This window comes from Gavia stellata, chromosome 1 (assembly GCF_030936135.1).
Source record: "Gavia stellata isolate bGavSte3 chromosome 1, bGavSte3.hap2, whole genome shotgun sequence".
In the NCBI taxonomy this organism is placed as follows: Eukaryota; Metazoa; Chordata; class Aves; order Gaviiformes; family Gaviidae; genus Gavia; species Gavia stellata.
The window spans coordinates 102,416,946-102,436,262 of NC_082594.1; the positions used below are offsets into that span (position 1 = coordinate 102,416,946).

Here is a 19,317-nt window from a genome sequence, read left to right on the forward strand (position 1 = left end):
GTCTTCAATGGGACTGAATTCATCCGCTCCTTGCTGCGGTGAGGTAACATGTACCTTTACATTATACATGGGGAATATAGACCAAAAAACAGAACAAAACAAGTACAGAAGATTGTATGTTCCCAGATTTGATACTGTACAGCTATCAAATCAGTGCTTACATGGACACCATGGACTAAACAGAACACTCAACATCTCTGATGCTTTAGCTCTATCAAACCAGGCATTTAAACAAAAGTCTGATTAGGAGCTGCTCCCACATCCCGAGTTAATTACTTTAGGTCGTAAATCAAAAAGCCAGACTTCAGCTATGACAGATACAACACCCCGTTCTCCCAGAGTAGATCTTTCCATTGCTGTACCATCACATTCACTTTTGTTTTTTATACACACCTTCCAACTAGTTCAGCAAATGAGGCAAGGAGATCTTCAAATATTTAGTCAGAGACTGAAGGCGAGAAGCCAAAGGGAAAGAAGTTTTTAATTAAAGACAACTACGTCCATGAAAATGAAGATTAACTTAGGCATTTCTAAAGCGCTTTGACAGACTAAAAAGGGGCTTTATTTCTCAGAAGTGTGTGGTGGAGAACCAAATACCATTTCTCTGCTGTACACAACATGAGACATTGATCCTTGTCCCTTTCGGGCAAATAAAGACACCTTTTTGACAGAATACACACAAGTCACCTTACTTTGTGGAAGAAGAGGTACTAGTAATGCTTCACCTCTACATTCCTACTGCCATTGCAATAGTCATTCACTTTAGGCCTGAGCACAGCCTTACTGTGTACAAACTGCATTTTGTTCCTGTCCCAGACGAAGCTCTGGTCAGTAGATGTAATATAAAGAGACCTCAAAAAGACTTTTCTGAAATAAGCACCTGAACTACTGGAGTCCATAAATCCTGGCAATCTGCTCGTAACTCAGACAAATCTAGCAAGAGGTGTACAATGCCCTTTCCAATTCAAAGTGCACATAGCTAAAGTACTAATACTTCTTAAATTAAAAAGAAAAAAAAGGAAAAAAGAAAAGAAAAAAAAGAAGAAAAAAAGAAAAAATAGGGGAAAAAAAAAAAGGAAGGAAGGAAAAGCTTTCTACATCCTCTCCCTTGTCAAACTGCCAAAACTCTGGATCAGGCTGTCTCCTTGAAGGCAGAGTACCATTACAGAAAATTTAAGCCCAAGGAGTTAATTTGGTAATAGTCCAAAGCAACCAAAAATTACTAGAACTGATTCTGCAACCCTAACAGCTGTTGATAATCTTCATAAAGCGTACTTTTATACTGTGCGTTTCTTCAAAAAGTTGTTTTGGCATACATTTTAATTACTGTTTACTGACCAGTGATTAAGATTATGAACTTGTGCTGCTTTATTGACCAAGTTGGGTACAACAATTTAAGCATCATTCTATGCCTGCCCTCCCTCCCCCCCAAATCCAGTTGTAGATTTGTTAGAGTTTAAAATTCACATTAACCACAAATTCATACAATCAACATCAGGCAGTGTGTTAATTTGTTTGGAACAGACAACTCCACTATCTCCCTTCTCAGAACATGCAGGGAGAGTCACCTTTACGTTTCAAGTCTCATCGGTTCCATTGCTGGACTTTCTGCCATCCCTTTGAAAGCAAGTCTTTTGCCTATCGCGTATGTCCTAGAGTATGGGCTGTACGGCCAGTCGCAGTGCACCACCAAGTTAAACCCCCACAAGAAAACTCAAAGAGAAGCCGCAGCGTTAACACTGTACAACAGGGCTGCCACCGCACACCTTCTCACAGGGGTCACAGTACTGGCCCAGTATCTGTCCAGCAGTACACGCCAGCCTCGACTAGACTAAGGTAAGCCGCACGACCTTTTACCAGCTGTAGGCAAAAGTGCAAGAGTAGCTTTACCGAGACCAGGGAAAACTGCAGCATAGTACAAAACAGTATGAAAGTGTTAACATTCCGTATTGAAGAGAAATTGCATGAGTTTTAAAACAAGGGTTTAAGATTACTGATGCCTCCAGAGTCTGTCGTCTGATTTAGTCATTTAAGAAATAATTACATCACTAATGTAAACAATATAAACATACCAAAAACTAAGTATGATTTAAATACATTTTGATGGTACAAAAGAAAAACCTGAAGGTGTCTGTACAGTTTTTACAACGTGGGAATTGCCAATGTATTTACAACATGAAAGGGCAAATACCATTTTTGTGCAGAGTAAAATTATCTGAAATAAATGTCAATATAAAAAACAATATCTAGCGGTGTGAGGCACTCCTAAACATGGTGGTATTAACCATGCTTTCCTTTGGTACAAGTCCCATCGCTTGGAGAGCCGCAGTTGCTGCTGTGGCTTTAGCATGCTTCTTATTAAGGCTGGCAAAAGTAGGCCTATATTCGTTTCCATTGACTCTCACCTGTTTATGAAAGAGGGGGAGGAAAAAAAGAAAGTGTTAGAAGACGTCTCTTCACTTCTGTTTCGAGGCAGCGCTACAGACCTCCTTTAAGCACATTCTCTATGTAATTCCTCTTCAGGGACAGACAAAATCTACATCTGGTCTGGAAGCACAATCATTTCCAAATAGTAACTGCTAATACAAGATACTATGTGAAAAAGAAAGCCCACATCGTAAGATAACCGAAGGACAAAAGTAACTAAATCTTGCTCACTACCTTTACAACAGTAAGGTTAACACCATACCTGCAAGTAAACAGCAAGAATATGATAACACATAGGTTAATAATTTTAGTAAGAAGTGCAGTAGTGTGTTTCTTGACATATTTACAAATTAATGTGCTTGAGAGGATCTGATTTGGCCTTTACAGAAACAGGACTTTGAAATTTTAGCATCGAGACACTGCTTAGCAGTCCTCAGGCACCTCTGAGGTGGCTTATATGTTTATATACAAATATAAACATGAATGTACATCACCTTTAAAAGAGAAACCAACAGCAAAACAAGGAAACAAACGCACCTTAAAGATAAAATGTTTGCGATGATCAGGCCCACTATCATCCACCAACACAAATTCAGGTGGTGACCATCTTCTTTTGTTACAGATCTCCATCAACGCAGAAACTGGATGTTTACCTTAAAAGATAAAATGTATTTGACATTTCAGTGCCACTATCAAAGCAATCACTTTAAACGAGATTTTTTTTTTTTTAGACAAGTAAGAATCTCACCTGAAAGATCCTTCATCACAACATAATGTCCAGATCTCTTTTGTGCCTTCTCTCCCACAGCAACAAGCCCTAAACAAAACACAATAAAAGTTTACATTTATGATTCCCACCTGATTCCTGTATTCTCATCAGTAAAGCAGTAACATCTATCTGTGGAGATAAAACCTAGAGACACCATACAACTGTCTTTTCAGAAGTCTTTCAAACCTCCCTTTCATCCAGCGCTTTTTTTCCCCTGCATACTACACGTAACATTCTTCCCAACTGCTCTAGTAAGGCTCTTAACAAGCCAGGTAGTAGAAAACTTTGAGTAGTCTTACGCAAGCCAGGAAACACCTTGTTTTACATGCCACCTTTGGGGTAACACTGAAGAAGAGAAATTTTTAAAAACATTCTCTCATTCAGTATTTGTTTTGTGCAATGCAAAAGGCATCTACTGCCTTAACACTTTGCCTCTAACATATTAAGCATTTGAAGTATTTCCATTAAACGGTAAAAAGTGTACCTAGTATGTCCTTTTATGATACGAATAGCGCAGTGGTGTTCTTATAACATGTGCTCTCTTCAGTTAACAGTATTCAAATATTTATCGTTTACATGCAAGTTCACAGCCCAATTACCATGATTTCAACCACATCTGAATATAAACCAGCAGAAAAGCATGTAACTGGGCCCAAGTCAATACAAAGAGCACAAGTTCCAATGGAAGTCACTGTGAAACATGGAAGCTGAACATTTTCCTTTTTAAAATCTTACAAGAGTAAGAAATAAAATGTAACAATTACCAAAAACATATCAAATGCCAGTACCCATGTCATGCTTGTGAAGTGACTCAAGTTTCTCTCCATTCGCTTGCTATTACCTTAAATACACGTAAACAAAATACCTGACTGGTTTTTCAGAATTTCTCGGACGTCAATCCTTCAATAGTACTTTGTTTCTTACCTCAATTTGTTTCTGCTCCTGGCTTTGGTGAATAAAGACAGGGAGATACTGCAATTGTTTCCAGTTTCTTCCTGTTCCTTCTGGTTTTATTGGTTGGCATTTTGTTTTGGTTTGCCTTAAAAGAAAATCCTTCCCTCCTTACCAGATTTTCATCCTAATATTCATGCAGCTCCTAAGTACGGACTCTTCAAGTGGCATGAAACCCTCACAGACAACAATCATCAAACAAAGTTTATCTTTTTTTTTCCCCTTACAGAATTTTATATCCAAAATAACCAAAGAGTTCCACCAAAGGAAAAAACCTCTTACATCATTCTCCGCACTAATACTGTGCCTCCCTCACTAAGTCACTGACACTTGCCTTCCACATCTTTTCCCTGGTACCTCAAGAGGGATTTTTTCAAAAAAGCTGCAACAGACTCCGACAAGCTCTGCTGACCGACCAAGCTTCTTTGAATACAACCAACCAACAATTTACTGGCTGACCGCAAAGCTCAAGAAGGGTTTGGTTTCAGTGCTGTCTGTGAGAGAACTACAGATCTCCCTCAGTGTCTGGAAAAAACAGGGCCTAAGTGAAAGCTATGGCAAAGGCAGACAATGTTTTGGTTCGTGTCTTAGTGCAGCCTCCTGAGTAACTCCTCAGCAAACTGCTTGTTCCTGTATCTAGAAACTGTATGTTATTTGGGGCATAAGTTCTAAAAATGTGTTCAAAAATCCCTACAAAACAAAAACAGTTTACTTAATCAAAGACAGACTCCTTTTAAAAATTTTGGACTTTCCTTTAAACCTCTACACACAACTTTAACAAAATTGACTTTTTATACATTTAAGTATCAAAGAATACTGATGTTTGAAGAAGCTTTTCAGATACTCATCATAAATATATAATCACTGTTCAGTTGCTTCTTTGTAATGCATGAAACATGCTGCTTCTTCATAACAAGTTGTCTCCCTATATTATAGACTTGGTTGGCTCAACATTAAAAAGTATTCTTTATCAACACAGAACACCTTTAGATTTTTTGTGGAAATTATACAGCAAGATTGCATATATGATAATAATAAAGTATTTTTAAACTATGAAATTAAAGCAAAGCCTGGCCATCACTAAGGTTATCAGTCTTTTCAGATTAATCTATCACATGACAGAAGAGGTGTCCTTTCACTCCACCTAACATTTTTAGTTGTTACTGAAGACTGAGCATTCCAAAGCAGAAAGAGCAAACTGTTACAGAATACAGAATGCCCAGCACAACAAGCACCTGATCCTGTCTCAGGCCTTAGGGCTTGATCCTTGAAATCCAGTATCAAGTTCTGCAGGCATTAAGGAAATCTCTGTCAGAAACCGTATGATGATCCTGGGGCACACTTCCAGAGCTGGAAACTGGAGCTGTGACACAACTATGTATTACCAAAGTGTTTTTAATGTTCAAAATGTTCACAGGTTGTGCAGCAATACTGCCTCTTTCCCATGATGTGACAAGAAGCAAGCAACATAATGAACATAGCTAACTCTTCCCTCCTCACCACAAAAATCCATCACTATGTTATGCAGGATGCTTGAGAAAATAATACTGAAACTGACTGTTTTCAGTTTCTTCCCTCTGACCAATATCGATCAAGCTAAATTGAAGGAACTCTTACCAGCAGTGAGAACTTTACAAAACATCATCTACAAAGATCACAGGATCTAAGTAACAAAATATTTTTCAAAGATTTTCTTGGCAATCACTCTGTCACCATGTATCTTTTTTTTTTTTCTTTTCTTCTTTTTTTTCTTTCTTTATACAGAAAGGTTGCACAGAAGAACAGCTGAAAAGCAAGTCTGGTCATTTTTCATATAAAACAAGGATGTCTGTATTGCTGTATTCTGTGCTTTGAGACTGTTGCACTTCTGAAAGTGCAAAAATATACATTATTATTATTATTCAAAATTATAAATTTATAAAACCATATTATGCCGCTAGAAGGTCTTTAGAATTTAGAAAGCATTGGGTATTTTCATAACATAGGCTTGCTTTCTCATCTTCTACCTCTTTGCACTTAATGTTTAAATGTTTAAATTGTCTTTTCACTGCTAGCTTGGTCACCTGAGCTACCACTGTACTGAGAATTAGTGATTTTGACACCTAAAGATTCCTCCAACAGCGTCTCTGCAAATAAACTTCACAACATTTGCATTTATACATTTTGTTTTCTTCCAAGCTCAATTATGAGCATTGACAAAAGCTAATACAAACCCATAACTCAAAGTATTTTCATACTTTCATATTAGATGTAATCTATTTAATACATTCAAGGTTCCCAGTTTTTAAAAAAGTATTTAGAACAACAGTAAGAATTTGGGTTCCTGCAGTCAGTGTTCCTGCAGTGTTAAATTGTTTATTTTGGTAACATGCATAATAGAGCAATTAAATCATGAGTCTTGACTGCTGAAATTCTGCATTTTGTATTTAAAATGGTTAGAACTTGTATAGATATTTCAGATGGAAAATTTTCATAAACATTCACTCTGAAGACAGAACTCTTGCTGAATATGCTGGCGAGACAGCCAATCATATCACCCACGCCACCAGCTTAAGCAGCAGCATGCTGCCTGTAAATAAAAGGATAATTCTTTTGAATCAAGTGAGACAAGTGCAACAGTTCTCCATTTGCGGCCATGGACTATATAAAGAAGAGGAGTAAAGATTGCTAAAGCAATCTTGGGAAACAATCAGGGAAGAGCAGAGATGCCTGCAGCAGGATCAAAACAGAAGATGGAACAGCAGGGAGATCAGATGACAAAAAAAAGAAACAATCCATTTGCAAGACCTAAAAACATCAGTGTGACAGCCTATTCAAGTCAGGAGTTCAGCTGAAAGTCAGCAGTAACTCAACTCTGTAGCTCTCACCTCTGTACTTCAGCCCAGTTTAAAACTGATCGAACTATTTAATCTTCTGTCCTGCCCCATTCCTGCTTCAGCCACTTTCTCTAGACCAACCACAATGGCTTTTCCACAACTCATTTGCCTGTCCGTGCCTTCTCCATACATCCAACCAAAGCACATCCCTAATTTAAGAACCACTGAGAAGCACTTTTTGAAATGGAAGGTGAAGGTTAGGGCAAGTTAAAGGACGTCCGGAAGAGTTCACAGGTGTAAGGACAAAGCCTATATACATAATCCAGGGCTTGAAAAAGTAGTACCAAAAATCATCAACGTCGTTCTGTTAATTTTTACAGCGAAGCTGTACCCGGAAAAAAAGTTTACTACTTCAAAGTTATTTTGCCTATCTCCAAAACAGACGTGAGAAGTTTATACTGCCATAAGACATTTAAGGAAGGGCTTACCTTTTCGATCTGTCTTAAAATCGACCATAATAGGCTCAACGCTGCCTTCTTTGTTTTTTCCAAGCCCTTCTCCTTCTCTCCAGCCCATTTTTCTCATCAGTTGAGCTCCCATTCCTCCAGTTACAGGGGCTGCTCTTAAGAACTGATCCTATCCAGAAAAAGAAAAGTAAAACAAGTCCTAAAGTTAGCACTGGGATTTTAAAAAAAAAGTGGGAGCTTCCAAAAATGTTTCTAATAACCTTTCACAGACTCAATTCAAAAAAATACACCTTAGCTTTATATACATTAACATCTTGTATAAACCAGAATTCACGCAGACACACGAGACACAAATCAATATTTTCAAAAAAGAACAACTTAAGAAAATTCTAATGCAATCCAAAAGTGGCAAGTGACCCATTTCAGACATATGTATTTAATAAAATGATAACCGTCCATTTTTAAACACTTTGGTTCCAATGCATCTCTTCTCATCTCGTGAAAGGAGGCAGTGTTAACTGTTTAACTGGCAACATGTGTGCCAAGTGTACCTAGTTATTGAACAAAATACAAGCACATTTAGTAATGACATTGACATAGTGTTTAGGCGTATTTTAAATATAAAAAAAAAGTTTCCTCATTTTATTATACAGCAGTTGCACATTCAAGTTCTACTCTGAAAATCCACATGAAACATACAGGTTTTTCTTTTCTTTTTTTTTAAAGGAAAAAAAGGCGCTTAGCCACACAGTTTAGCAGCAGTAGTCTTCACATTCTTTCAAATCATCATTAACATAATAGTTGTTAAATGGTGAAAGTTTATAAACAGAAATTTTAAAAATCTGTTTTGATGTAAAGAACTTTAAAAACTCCTTAAATGTTTACGTACCTAGGCCTCGATGGCCGCAGTGTTGTGAATAGTAGGGCTGGCATTGACCGTGGCAAGAAGGCAGCTACAAGGATTTGACCCTGAAACAAGTTTCCATATAGAGGGGTGAAAGTTCACAGGTTATTCTGTGAACTATCATCTCTCTTCTGCCCCCCCCGCTGACCCAAGTAAGTAAGTCAATCATTTCCATCACAGCAAAAAATTGCTTGCCTTAAAATATACAAGTTTACACACTGGCACTGATAAGTCCATCAGTTATTTCGCATAGTAGGTTAGATGATACAATGCCTAGTATTTTTGTGAAAATTTTACTTACTATCAAAGCAAATTAATAGAACAGTTTTATTTTTTTTCCCTTTGAGTTGTGCTTGCAAAAGTAAGCATTTCCCAGATTTGGACAAAGGACTGATAGGTCCTTGGTTTCGATTTGTACGTAAACAAAACCAGAAGTCTTACTTTTGCAGAGACTAAGGATAATATATTTTTAAGGGGATTTCAAATTGACAACTGACACACACTAATGATGCGTATGTGTGTAATCCCCACTATGCATGGTGTTAAAAATTTTTTTTAAAAAAAATAATTGCTGAAGCTTGTGGCAGGACTTCTCCAAATATTCACCTATCAGACAGTAAATACCTATCCATCATGCAACTGGATGCTGCATTCAATAGCAAAGTGCTCTGATGGAAGAACAGAGAGGCTAAGTGCACCTCTCCAGTTCAACTTTTTTCTGACCGGTGCAGACCATGCAGTGTGTGTGTGTACACAGAGACAATCAGTTTCTTCGATATGAACTGCCTCAATCTATACACCTAGAACGGCTTTTACTTACTTCCATTTTCATCCTCCCCTCTCTTTTCCAGGAACCTCTCATAAGAAAAGGGCAACCATGCCGAGAATGATACAAACCCCAGTCAATGTCACCCTGGGTTCCGATTCCTCTTTTGTACCTGCTTTGCAATGATAGAATTTTCAATATAAACATCTGTTTCACTATCACCAGTGTGTATTCAGTTCACAAATGATAGAGTGCAATTTCTTGATGAGGTCATTTTAATTCAATTACACAGCTTTCTCATCACACCTGTAAATGTACTAATTCGGGGGTTAGGAGTGGTACAGAAAGGAGAGAACAGAATCAAAATATCGCTATTCGTTGTTTAAAAAAAATCAAAGCCCCGAGTCCCTATACAGCAATTACCAGAGCCTGAACAAATTCCAAATACTGGGGGGAAAAGTAGTGCAGTTTATTAAAAACTCTTCTCATGTGTGAATTCAGAATCCTATCCGATAACTTTAGCAGGAATTTTTTACACTATGCTGACTCTTAAACATGTGCAACAGAACCAAGACAACAAGGAACTAGAAATGAAAGTTTTGTTTCATTACAGAATAGCTGTACTTGTGCATGACACTAAAAGGCTAAATGAAGTAATTCTGGTACCCATATGAAATGAGCCAGGAGAAGCCTACTTTGATTCAGTAAACTGAATTGGCAAAGACGGCCTGTAGCAGAGGAAAAAGTTCTTCTTTCAGTTTTATTTTGTTGGATGTTTTGTTTTTTTTTTAAATAGTAACTGAATATAAATCTCTAATGCCACCTTTAAATTATAATAAAAAAAGTTAAGACGACTATAATTGTAATGACAAACAACTTGACTCAGCCCATGATTTAACAGAGTATGGGTAAAAACTAGTTCTGTGTTTGTAACTACATTTGAAAACACAGAAATAGTAGAAATGTTAAGAGTAGGGAAGCAAGACATATATTTCTTTTCCGTTTTAAAAATCATAAAAGGCTGAGACTCACAAAACTATTTAGCAGCTATGTACCCTTACAGATCTGGCCCGTAAGGAGACTATCAAATTGAAGATTATATAATACAATAAACCCCCAGGTTTCTAAGTATATGTTACTGTTGTCAGAATTAACTAATTATTTACAAAGTAAGTTATCTTTCATTCACTAATCTCAATTTGAGTTAAGTCTGCATGAAAATTTAGTATAATTTTCCTCATCTTTTTATCTCTAAATTCCATGAAAGGTCAGCCAAATAAAGCACACTTCCATTCTGCCAGCAGATGGAGACAACTAATAAGCCACATTCTTGTGTCAACACTTTTTCTTTAAAAAGAAGGTTACATAGTAAAACCTGATCACTTAAGAGGGTTTTTTAGTAATTTTAATTAAAACTATTCCTCTTTTAAGGCTATGTTAGGGCAACAAATTTTGGAGGACATGAATGCCTGAATTAGCATTTAAGGGCTTAAACAAGCAAAAAAAAAAAAAAAAAAAAATCACACCTGAAAGATGATTTTACAGGTTTTTTGCTGAAATGCAATACAAGTTGCACAGCCATCATTGTTTAACTGCAACAGCTGTCTTTGAGAAAAGGATTGCACACAGCATTAAACCAATCAATCTATAAAACAGCACCTGCAACATCCAGAATATTAAAGCCATAATTATTTGAGAGATCTTAAAATACATCACCAATTTCTGCTCTTAGAAAATACCCATTCCTTCTCACAATGCTGACATGGCACTAAAACATAAGTTCAGTCAGAAGGAAGGTTTATTTCTTTTGAGCAATAATTTATTAAGCAAAAGACAACAAAGCCTTGAAGGCACTAGGTGGACAGTTTCAGCTATAGCATAATGGGCTGTCTTAAAGATTACTTGAAGACTAACTCTGAAGAATTTATCTGAGTCAAGTACCAGGAACAAGCATCTATCTTTGGCAAAACTTTTGCAAAGTAGCTGAATTTTCCATTAAACAAACTGGTACTTTTAGCAGCAGCCACATTCCTTCCCCAACACAAGAGGAAGAATACCTTTCTGAAGAATCCCATCAAATGCCTTACAAAAACTACACTCACAATCAGCTTCAGGATTTCTGTTCACAGCTTTCACATACAATCAGTAGAAAGCAAGCTGAGCATAGCTGGAAAAAAAAAAAAACATTTTGAGGACTGAACAGGGAGCCAGTCCAATATAACTAACATATAGTTGGCTTGCCTTGCCATGTGGCCATCATTTCCAGGGAAAGTTCGTTGGGTCATATAAGGCAATACAAGTATTTTGATAAGTGGCCTGTAAGAAAGTCAGCAGTCCTTGTGCAAGTGACAGTCACAAGACTTAGTTTTACCTCCACTGCTGGCATGAGTTTTACTCATCTGCTATGACTGTGGAAGAATGGAAGGAATGCTTTAACTTTACAGAACTTGCTACACAAAGCAGAGCATTCTAACGGCCATAGTAAAACTGCGTGTCATGCTTTAGCACAACTGAATGAAGCAGATCCCAAGAATTAACCTGTGCATGTAAAACGCTGCAAAAACCTTGTTTTGGAGAGCAAGTTTAGGCTATAGAATTAAGCTGATAAATCCAGAAACAAGTGGCAAGTCTGGAAAAGTCTGAGTAAGCAGACCTCAACAGAATTTGCTTGGAAAAAAAAATATTTGACCAGTTCCTCTGATTTGCGTTTATTCAGCAGCACAGTGTATTTGTAACAAAAAAGGAAAGGAAAAAAAAAGCAACCTCCAGAACAAGTAAGTCATATTTGTGAACTGATTACACCAATGATGATAAACTGAAACAGAAACCACTTTTCAAAAGAAGATAATACTGTTCATAAATCTGTTTTAATGATACAAGAAACCTAGTAACGTATTATTCCTTTATAAATACTGCTCAGAACCCTATGCATGAACATCATGAATTAGCACATTACTTAGAAAAATGAACCATACTTCTAATTAGTATGTTGATCATTCAAGTATGCCACATTAACCACTTCAGTAACTAATTCCCTCAAAACTTTATTGAGATAAAATTGAAATTGCAGGCGTATTTTGGTTTGAGTACATATTACCTCTCCAGAGTAATTTTTAAAGTACAAAAAAAAAAAGCTGAAATCCAAGAAATGCAAAGTGAAGACAGAGCTTATCAAGCAAGTTCCCCAAGTACTGTAATTTTTCTCCCCTCCTGACACCACTCTGTTTTGTTACATCTAGCTAGTTTTGTCATTATCTCTGTCAAGCACAATGTCTGTACATGTTCTAATTCTTTGTTTAATGATACACAAATAACTAGCTGACATGGGCTCTGTTTTGGCTAAACAGTGCACATCCACAAGTCCTCTTATGGCAATTGCTTATGGCAATCTCCCAAGCAAAATGTCTTCAGTAAACATCTTCAGTCAGAAATGTGCATTAATTTACACACACAACGTACCCCAAGAAACTCCACAGCCCTACTAGCAGATGAAAAATTTAAAAATACTAGGGGTTTGGGTTTTTTTTAATGTTAAAATGCATTTTCTTAGGACAAAAAAGGGGAGTACAAGTCTGACTTCTCAGTGCTACACTGCATAATTAACAGGAACTAATGTAACACAAATTCAAGTGCCTAACTAAAATACAATCTGTACTTTGCATTTCATGGTTGGTTTGCATTCATGTCACTGAGAAAGATAACATGCATTCATAACCCATTATCCCTACTTCACTTTTTTCTGTGAAATCATTCTCTAACCACAGAATGCGAGTCCACGTTAAGTCCATCAAACCTAAGTTTTGTGAAGGCTTTCACAGGCCCCACCATTCCTAAAAAAGACACAGGGCGAGTCCTCTGTAGCCCCTAATACACTTTGTAAAGATCACATGACTGTAACTACTTGTCATCTCATGAGTTTAATGGCAATGTGCGTGCAAATATGGAACCTGGAAAGAGCAAAAGAAGTCAAGCTGAGGAATGCCAGAGCAGGGAAGCAGACTGTGTCCTCACGTTCTTCACCCACCAACTCTTCTTGTTTCCAGTAGCAGCCTCCTTTCTGACAAACCACATGATGCTTGCTAGGGAGGACGCCTACTACTGCAAACCACTACATTTTTACAGCTATGGGAAGGACAGAAGTGCTTCTGACGGATCACTTTTATTTCTAGATTCAACAAAATGTTCCAGTATGCGTCTGCTCCTCACAGCAGTCATGTCCACAAGCCAGAGACCAGACTCTTCTCTCATTTTCTCCCTATAAAGCATTTTGTTGGTTTTTTTTGTTGTTTGGTTTGGTTTGGTGGTGGTGGGTTTTTTTTTTAAAGCAGATCACAGAGTGAAGTTAAAAGACAGAGAGAAAGCACACTTGCCTTCTCTGCTTAATTTTTGTTAGCGGACACTCCTGTTACTGTAAGGTACAAAACCACAGTACCACCACAGAACCTCAAGGAATGAAAACAGGACAAGAAGAGGCGGCTTGGGAAAGAGATGATCAGAGATGCTCCCTTTCCATTGCCTGGGGAACCCACTCAAGGTATGCAGAAAGGGAGACCCCTCCCAGGCTTGCTCATCTCCTTCACAAGCCTTGTGGTAGAAAAGCTCTCCTTTTCTCACCAATACATCCCTGCCGAGTGCTTTATATTTCTAAGTTCCTCTGCTAGGGACAATTATTGTAATCATAAAAGCCAACATTTTGTTACCATCTCAAAAGTTAATAATTGTTAAAATAAAATAAGACTATCTACGCTCTGCATTAATACTGAGAAGAGCCCAAAAGATTCCCATCTAGCAAGTAACCTGGATCTCTGCATTGCCTGGCTCTCTGTATTGCTTGGCTACATAAAGTGGAAAAACAAGTTAGTGAATCTTTGCAGAAGTATTTCTATTTTTAGGATGTTATAATTCCAGACTTCTGTGTTCAGTTTACACCAAGTTTTACGGAAAATTCTACCTAAGCCTCAAATCTAACCTACCAGTTTTGAGGGCTGTCTTAACACTGCGTTCTGGAAGGATAAGAAGATACAGCGTATACTCAACTACATTACTTGTAAGACTGACCGCCATAACTCATTATTCACTTTGCCTGAACAAGTGGATATTGCTTGAATTCCTCAGTTCTACTTCTTGAAAGAGAACCAGTTCAGTATTCACTTTCAAAGATGAAGCATGAATTATTAAACTTGTAAAACGCATGTATGTATGACGCACCACACCCCAAAAAGAATCCAGTATTAGTCTGCAGTAAGAGGTGACTATTTCACTGTAGTATGACATTAAACTTATTAACTCAACTGCAACTCCTGGTTTAATACTCCAAATCTTTGGTTCCCAGAAAACTCTGGTGATACAAACAGAGGCAAAATAGCAAGCAGAACCAAGTCAAACAAAATGACAGTTTGGGACTTGGTTCACTGAAGTTGATGCCAAAACATCACTGACTTCAATAGTATCAGGATCAAACTTTGCCTGATCTGTCCCAATCCCGTAAAAGTAGTGATGGACCTACCACTGCAACCACAGCAATGTCACATCAATGTCATTTCAGTGTAAGGTTAACAGTATATATGAACCAATCTGACTCAAATACCAGACGCACACCTTATTGAAGTACTCTATGCCATGAGCAACACCTTAATGCACAACAAAATGGACACAGTAGCAGCAAGTATCCAAATTGATCAAAGACAATGATTTAACTCAACCTGTTGTATTTGACACATGCATTACCATAGGTTCTTAAGGCACATTTTTTGCATTTTCCGGTACTTCCACTGCTATTTAAAACGTGACAGTTAGACAAGTATGTCTGCATAACTTCTACCTTTCTAATCCATGCTTGGGGACCACTGTTGGTCAGCTCATCCGAGGACAGTATCTGTGCTCCAGTACTTCCTGTGAACTGGCCAGGTATGGAGTTTGATTGAGCCCAGGCATCAATCTACAAAATAAAAATAAATTGTAAGACCAAAATAAAAATTTGAATATTTTTCCTTTGCAATTCTCTGTTGCTTCTCAATAATTTTCATAATCATTCCTCACTTATGTTTAGTGCTGTGTTCATTAACACTTATTTGTAAGCAGACACTCCAAAACACTGAGCATCTTTGTATGTCAGCCCTAAAGCCTGAGCTCAGTCTAGCAAGTTCATGGTTTTCTTATCCTCAAAATCAGTGTTATGAAGTGCAAAATAAAGGCAGAATTTTTAAACATGTGCCCATAAACTGGGATTCCAAAAACCTGTACTTAAATACGTAAGAAAAATCAGCTGGTATGAAGAGTCAACATTTACTTTAAGTTCATCAAAATGCTGATGAAAAAGTGCAACATACCTGTTCCTGTGCACGATTTAACATGCACATGGCCTCTAAATCAAATGTGTTTTCATTAAGCCTTTTCTGAGCCACTGCTCGATCATTCATAGCTGTAGTTATGTCCACACCCTAGGAAGAAGAAGGTTATTTTTAAAAACACATCAGACCACAGTAATATCCATTTGATCTGGAAAAAGTTGTTGTAGAATAAATACTACAAAGTCGTTTTACACATTGAATAGTTGGCTTGATATATAAATAGGCAACGTGAAAAAAAATCCTGGGACTACTTGTTAAGTATATACAATATAAGCTTTCCTAAACAAACAGAAAATCTGAAGTTAAAGCATAACACCCTGATAATTTAGTATCACCTGTACATACAAAATATCAAAAGAATTATTTTCGGAGAACTATTTTGGTCACAAAAAGTCCTGGTGTATAATACTTAAATAGAGAAGCATATTATTGTTCAATGGAATCTTATTAACCAAGAGAATTAAATGTACTTTAGCTAAGAATTTTTTTTAAAAAAAGCCTTCAATACAGAGATGTTAACATGAGCACCCTACTATAAAGTCACACTAAAACTTCAAGTTCTATGTATAAAAAAAATTTACAGCAAGAGTCACATGTATTCCATGAACTTGGCTTTACTGTTTTAAATCTTAATTTTCAGCCTAAAATAAACTTGCATAAAAGTAAAACCAGACTGGTAGCTCATAAAATTATCTGGTTTGGAAAGGATTATTTAGATCCGTGCTGCTCAACTAGAAGAAAAATATATTTGAAACTATCTCACTCATACTAATCAGAATCATTTGGGTAAAAATATGGAGCAAATGAAGAAGCTCAATGCAAACCTCTACTCTATGTGCAAAGCAATCAAGAGAGAAATCCATAAAGATGTAACAAATTATGGGTAGTATACAGCTCTTTTGTAAAATTACTTGTGCCTTGTTCTTCAGATGATGTGCATTTTATGGATCATTGTATTTTGAAAGGAGAAAAAGAACAGTGCTCAGAGGCACATGAAATTTCTTTGGAGATGAGCATGTGAAGGAGACTGAAAGGGCTGGAACGGTTTGTAGCACAGAAGAAACCCAATAATCAAAACAGCAAGTGGCATATAAACGTAAGTTGATGTTTTGTTTTTTTAAAATTTGTATTACAGGAGACTTGTATCTTTTGTTAGTCCCTATCTCATAACCTTAGGCTCTCACACATTATACTAGAATAAAGGGCCAGTAGAAGAAACTGAAACTAATTTAAAATTGACTCTGCTGAACAGAAAAATAGAGTTAATCCACAAAATCCCTGTCACTGGAACCAGGTCAAGAATTTAGTAAATATTGAAAAACAGTAAGAGACAGACACAAATGTCTAAAATTGCATGAAACAGAGTAATTATTTTTGTAGTCTGGCTATTAAATCTTATTTTAAGGATGGGGATTTTTTTTTTTTTTTTTACTGTTTAGGACAAAAAGTATTTCCATTGGGAAGATCATTACTGAAACATCTGGCACTGACCAAGACAGACATAAAATCCCAGAAGTCCCATGTGTCTATGAAACTGACTGCAGTGTTTACTTATTGTCCCAGCTGACAAAAACACAGAGTATAAACAAGGCACAAGAAGAATTAAAAGATTTTCTAACCATCACCTAGCATGACAGTCGCCTATGTAAAAGAATGCTTGTTTACAATATACACTTTCTTGTGTTAATAAGTTCCCCTTATATAATTAAAATAATTCTTTAGTGTTTTGTTTGTGAAACTGGTTCAGGAGATAAATAAAAGTTATTCTACTCACCAAAAGCTTCAATCCAGCAATACACATAGGCATGCAAGTAGTCCACTGAAACCACATTGGGACCACTCACATACTTAAACATACATGTGTACTTTAGTGCTTTACCGGACTGGGGCCTATTAGTAGATACCCTGGTTAGTTAGAATTCCCATACACTTTCCCCACATGGTCAGTCACCATTTTGGAGACCATCATGGCTTTGTATTATGTCAAGACACTCGATGGCAGCTTTGGATCTTGAACAAAAAAGATCTCTGCTTGAAGTATGAAAAGTTGTTATTATTTAGTCAAGTAAAACAGTTTCAAGTTCAGCATGCTATTCTCCATACGAGTTCTGCCTTTCCAATCCTGACTTTTAATAACATTTTCCCCAGAGACACAAATCACAAATATTGAAGCAAGAAGAAAGAGGCAGGCAATAGAAAGCAGGCATTTTTTTTACATACTTCGTAGGTCCACCAACATACCAAATGCATTTACTACATTTTTACATCACGACGGCTTCTGTGCATAAGTCACCTGTGTATACTCCAAACTTAAATAGAACACTTCAACTCTATACTTTCAGACTTTCAAATATAGCTTCTTTCTCATAGGTTTCTCTGGCTTCTAGAGACATGCTGATACTTCAGATTACTCAAGACTTTTTCCTCCATCTCCTACTACCACGAACAAGCACATTAAGAGCATAATGTTTTATTAAAACAATTCATAATGTATTAGCAGGGCCATTTCAGATTGCTTATTCCCATAACTAATTCTGTGACTTGAATAAAAACATAACAATAAAACCAATTACGTATTTTTTAATGTCAATATAGACTTGCATCAGAATTGTCACAATCAGATTTCAAAATGAACAATGAATGGAGACAAATTATATGTCAAACTTCTGAGGATCCAAGCACACTCCCCCACTACCCTACTCCAACAGCAAGGGAGCTTATCTGGCTTATTTTGCTCAAAGGAAGCCATTTCCTCCACAAAGAGTCCTCACAAGCATTTAAAAAATTAAGCAGAGAACAACTCTGTTACCTTTCAGACACCCTGGAGAAACATACAGGGATTCTGCTACTACAAGAGTATTCCTGTATTTCAAAATTAAGGATTGCCAAACCCAAGGGGATGGTATACTCTGCTGTCAGCTAATAACCCTTGAAATCACCCTTAACACAAACCAAGTTAAGGTAAATGCAAATAAAAATATTTATTTACAAAATATAAAAACAGACAACATCGTTACAAGCATTTATAAAGATACACGTGACAGAAAGGAAAGTAAGTTTGTTTAATATATTTACTCCAATGTCAATTTTTAAGGCCTCTTCTACATAATCAATACACAAACCATCAGTGCTTAGCTAACCCAATTTGTCAAAGAGACAAGCCTAGCGTCATTGGCAACCTGGATGCAGACATCTACAGAGCTCACCTGAACTATGAGCATATCATTAACCATTTGAAGGACAAGACTTTTTTACCACCTGGTTAAAACATGGCCAAATGTTAGTGTACAATGTTTCTATGCTCTGGACTTTTTGCATACACACTAGTAACTGGGAATGACATTCTGCACGAACATTTCAGAATGTCTGTCTTATTAGTGGTTCATGACAAAGACCAAACAGCAGTTACCATCTACACTGAGGGAACAACGAATTGGGTGCCTGACCATCAAACTCTGAGGTACACTGTGAAAATGTCTGTAACGAGTTATATTCACTGTGCCTTTGGTGCTGTAAAGGACACAGAAGAAAATACCTTCTGTGCTTCAGGAAGTGAATTGCACAATCTTAAAAAGTTCCTGGAAAATAAAATGCACCATGTGGAAAGACTGCTTCATCAGAAATTGATGCCAAGGCTTTTTTGTTTATTTGCTTTGAAAGGTATGAGAACAAGTCTTCCGATGGAGTGAGGTTAACATCAACTTGAAAAAATTTACATCTGCCTTTAAATATTTAAGTTACTTAAATACAAAAACCCCACAAAATATCCTTCTGAAGACATTTCAAGGGGAAAAACATTTGCACTTTTTTTTTTTTTTAAGTTTATTATACATACAATTAGATTTTCCTTTGGAAGGCCACATGGAA

At 36.9% G+C, this 19,317-nt stretch overlaps 1 protein-coding gene across 1 annotated transcript in view; it reads right to left on the minus strand.

The window, feature by feature from the left end:
- Positions 1 to 1,428: 1,428 nt before the first annotated feature.
- SON (SON DNA and RNA binding protein) overlaps positions 1,429 to 19,317 on the minus strand; it is a 29,619-nt gene continuing 11,730 nt past the window's right edge. Inside the window, exons 5-10 of the mRNA XM_059827143.1 lie at positions 15,430 to 15,540; positions 14,922 to 15,038; positions 7,452 to 7,599; positions 3,176 to 3,244; positions 2,965 to 3,080; positions 1,429 to 2,405 (exon numbers count right to left, since the gene is read on the minus strand). Coding sequence (XP_059683126.1) covers positions 2,247 to 2,405; positions 2,965 to 3,080; positions 3,176 to 3,244; positions 7,452 to 7,599; positions 14,922 to 15,038; positions 15,430 to 15,540 — 720 coding nt within the window. The 3' untranslated portion in view covers positions 1,429 to 2,246. The remainder of the gene's footprint in view (positions 2,406 to 2,964; positions 3,081 to 3,175; positions 3,245 to 7,451; positions 7,600 to 14,921; positions 15,039 to 15,429; positions 15,541 to 19,317) is intronic.